Source organism: Myotis lucifugus, unplaced genomic scaffold (genome assembly GCF_000147115.1).
Source record: "Myotis lucifugus unplaced genomic scaffold, Myoluc2.0 scaffold_409, whole genome shotgun sequence".
NCBI lineage: Eukaryota > Metazoa > Chordata > Mammalia > Chiroptera > Vespertilionidae > Myotis > Myotis lucifugus.
In genome coordinates, this window is record NW_005871457.1 from 419,368 (window position 1) to 422,415 (window position 3,048).

Consider the following 3,048-nt stretch of genomic DNA (forward strand, 5'->3'; position numbering starts at 1 on the left):
TCCAGGTGGTGCCTGCCCTCTGGCGTGCCCTCCTGACAGTGAGCAGCTGTCACTTTAAGGGCGAGTCCGTGCTGGCCATCAGCTGGGTCCCACAGCCCTCAGGAGGGCCACTCCCTGCACGTCCCACAGGCTGAGGCTCGGAGGAGGTTTCCTGAGAATCAGCAGCTGAGTGTTGAGTGATTCAGGGGACCCTTGACAGTTGTGAGTCCCGGTTTGAGGGGCCCCGGCAGCTGGCAGTGCCCCCCGGAACGTGCACTTGTGAGGCAGACGGACATCAGCGGCCGCACCTGTGAGAGGCCGCGCTCTGCCTTCCCGTCGTCGAGGGCTCTGCGGCGTGACGGTTCCGGAGGGACCGTGTGCTGGCTTTCCTGGTGCCTAGCGATGTGCAGCCCCAGAGGGCCCTCAGGGCCAGGCCCGCCATCAGACCCCACTCCCCTCCCCCCACCCGCGGATTCAGCTCTAGACGTCCTGGAGGAGGCGCTCTCCACCGGCCCGGCCCTCAGGGCTCCGTGAGCAAAGGTGTGGCCACCCAGGTCCCCTGTAGTTGGTTCCACACAGAACACACGGCGCAGGCTCGGGAACGGGCACCGAGCCCACATGTGCCCACCCGGCACGTGACTGATGAGTTGCTGGTCAGTGGCCTGATTGAGGCCCTTCACACACACACACACACACACACACACACGCACACGCACACACGCGCGCGCGCACACACACACCACGCACGGCCCCTGCCTGGTGGGACCCTGGGGCTGAGCCCTCGATGGCAGTGCCTGAGGAGGGGTCCTCCATCCTGCTGGCGACTGGTGCACCCTGCGCCCCGACTGCCCCGGCTGGGCTGGCGCTGTGGTTCTCCCAGGATCAGGGGCGGAGTCTATTCTGAACTGAGGTCCAGCCGTCACAGTGAGACGCTCCCAACTGTGTGTGCAGCGGGAGGGGCTGTACAGACCGGCCTGCGTCACCCCCTCGGGGAGCTACGGGCGCTCCCAGCCCCCCGAAGGCTCCCTCACGCGCCTGCTGGGCACCTCCCCCCAGGCGGCCCCCCTCTTCTGACCATCACCGTGTCCGGCTCCCTTTGCCCGACTCCCCACCCGTGATCCTCAGCCGGGTGCCGCGAATGGCAGGGCCGTGCCTCCAGCTGGGGGTCCTGGGGGCCGGCGAGCATCCCCCCTCTCCGCGCCGAGGTGTGGGCTGGACGGGAGCTCACTCCTGCCCCAGCGCCAGGAATGTTCCGGAATCTGAGCTCACGCCCCCATGTGCCCTTGCAGGCTATTTACAAGATGGTGTCCTCGGTGATGAAGATGCCGGAGGACGAGTCCACTCCGGAGAAACGGACGGACAAGATCTTCAGGCAGATGGACACCAACAACGACGGTGAGGTGCCGGGTCCCCCCCCTGCAGCGTGTCCCCCAGGCACCCGCCCTCCGCTGGGCTGCGGGAGAGCCGGGGGCAGGTCAGGGTCGTGGGGCTGCGCCCCGCTCTGTCCTCGCACCTGTGGCTGCACCCCTGAGCCCTGGTGTCCGAGCTTCTAAAATGGGGACACGAGCAGCCTTGTGGGTGTGGCCTGCGTGCTGAAGGACCGACCCCCCCACCCCAGCCTGACGCTGTTAGTCTCTGTGGGGCCGGCTGGCCTGCCCCTGCTGGGGGCCCTCTCTGCTGGACAGGCGGCGCCCTGCCCACAGCCGGACCTGTCACTGCAGCCGCTCCCGGCCTGGCAGAAGCCCCCTAACTGAGATGGGCCCCCGGACCAGGCCTGGGCCGAACCCCTCCAGCGCCTCCTCCCGTCAGTCCTGCCAGGGGCCTTGCGACGGCTGTCCCCCTGGCCCCGCTATGCACTGAAGTCCCTGAGGCGGAGAGGTTGGCGGCTGACCGCTCCTCAGCGCTGGGCACACGCTGGGCACCCGCCAAGCTCCTAAAGCCCCCCCATAACCTCCTTCTCCTCCCTCGACCCCCCAACCTCCTCCCCCTGGTGGCAGCAGAGTGCAGCACAGGCTCCGACAGTGTCTGCTTCAAACCCCGTCCTGCCCACCACGTCTGCGTCTGCGTGGGGCGGCGCACGTGTCACCAGTCCCCACCCACCCCAGGGGCAGATGGGCCAGAAGCACACGGGTCTCCCAGCCGGTCCCTGTGGGCAGTCACCCTGGGCCAGGCCACCCCCCATGGGCGGTCACTCTGGGCCGGGCCACTCCCAACCCCCCGTGGGCGGTCACCCTGGGCCGGGCCAACTCCTGTGGGCAGTCACCCTGGGCCGGACCACCCCCTGTGGGCGGTCACCCTGGGCCGGGCCGCCCCCCATGGGCGGTCACCCTGGGCCGGGCCACCCCCGTGGGCGGTCATCCTGGGCCGGGCTGCTTCAGGCCCCCCAGCCCTGGCTCGGTTACGGGTGAGAGGCAGAGGCCCTGTGTTTTCTGGACAAGTCACACCTTCCTTAGGTAAAGCGTGGGGCGACTCTAAAGGATTGAAATCGCCACCGGCCACGCATGTGGCCACACTGGGTGTGCCCGTCAGCAGTGAGCAGGGGAAGCAAAAGGGTTTTCCCGAAACACCCACGAAGCAAGCGCCACCGGGATGGCGTCCGGCCTCGCGAGGCTCACATGGCCCAGGGGGTGGCTCAGGGGTCCCCGTGCTCGGGAGGGAAAGCCCGCGAGCACCGCTGACTCCCGCCCCCCCCCCCCCCCAGGCAAGCTGTCCCTGGAGGAGTTCATCAAAGGTGCCAAGAGCGACCCGTCCATCGTGCGGCTGCTGCAGTGCGACCCCAGCAGCGCCAGCCAGTTCTGAGCCCGGCGCCTGCCCGACGGCAAGAGCGCAGGCCTCTCACCGGTTAAGCTTTGCTCGCAACAGCGGATGCCTCCTCCATCATCCCTGCTACCCCGGCCGGCCAGGTGGCCCCGCACTCACCTGGCCGCCTGGAGCCGCGCCCCCTCCGCCTGGGCTCCCCCCACCCTCCCGCCCGCGTCCAGGGCTCGAATGGCCAAGGATACCCCGGGAAGCCACCAGGACTGAGTTGGGACTCTCAAGGGTGGCGCAGGGCCCCGCTCTGCTTTCTGA

General features: G+C 68.8%; 1 protein-coding gene across 1 annotated transcript; it reads left to right on the forward strand.

Annotated features, from left to right (window-relative positions):
• Positions 1 to 1,211: 1,211 nt before the first annotated feature.
• HPCAL1 (hippocalcin like 1) lies at positions 1,212 to 2,954 on the forward strand. The gene is made up of 2 exons (XM_006102341.3): positions 1,212 to 1,374; positions 2,681 to 2,954. Exons 1-2 carry the CDS (start codon positions 1,227 to 1,229, stop codon positions 2,776 to 2,778), a joined length of 246 nt encoding a protein of 81 aa, XP_006102403.1. The 5' UTR covers positions 1,212 to 1,226; the 3' UTR covers positions 2,779 to 2,954.
• Positions 2,955 to 3,048: the final 94 nt, after the last annotated feature.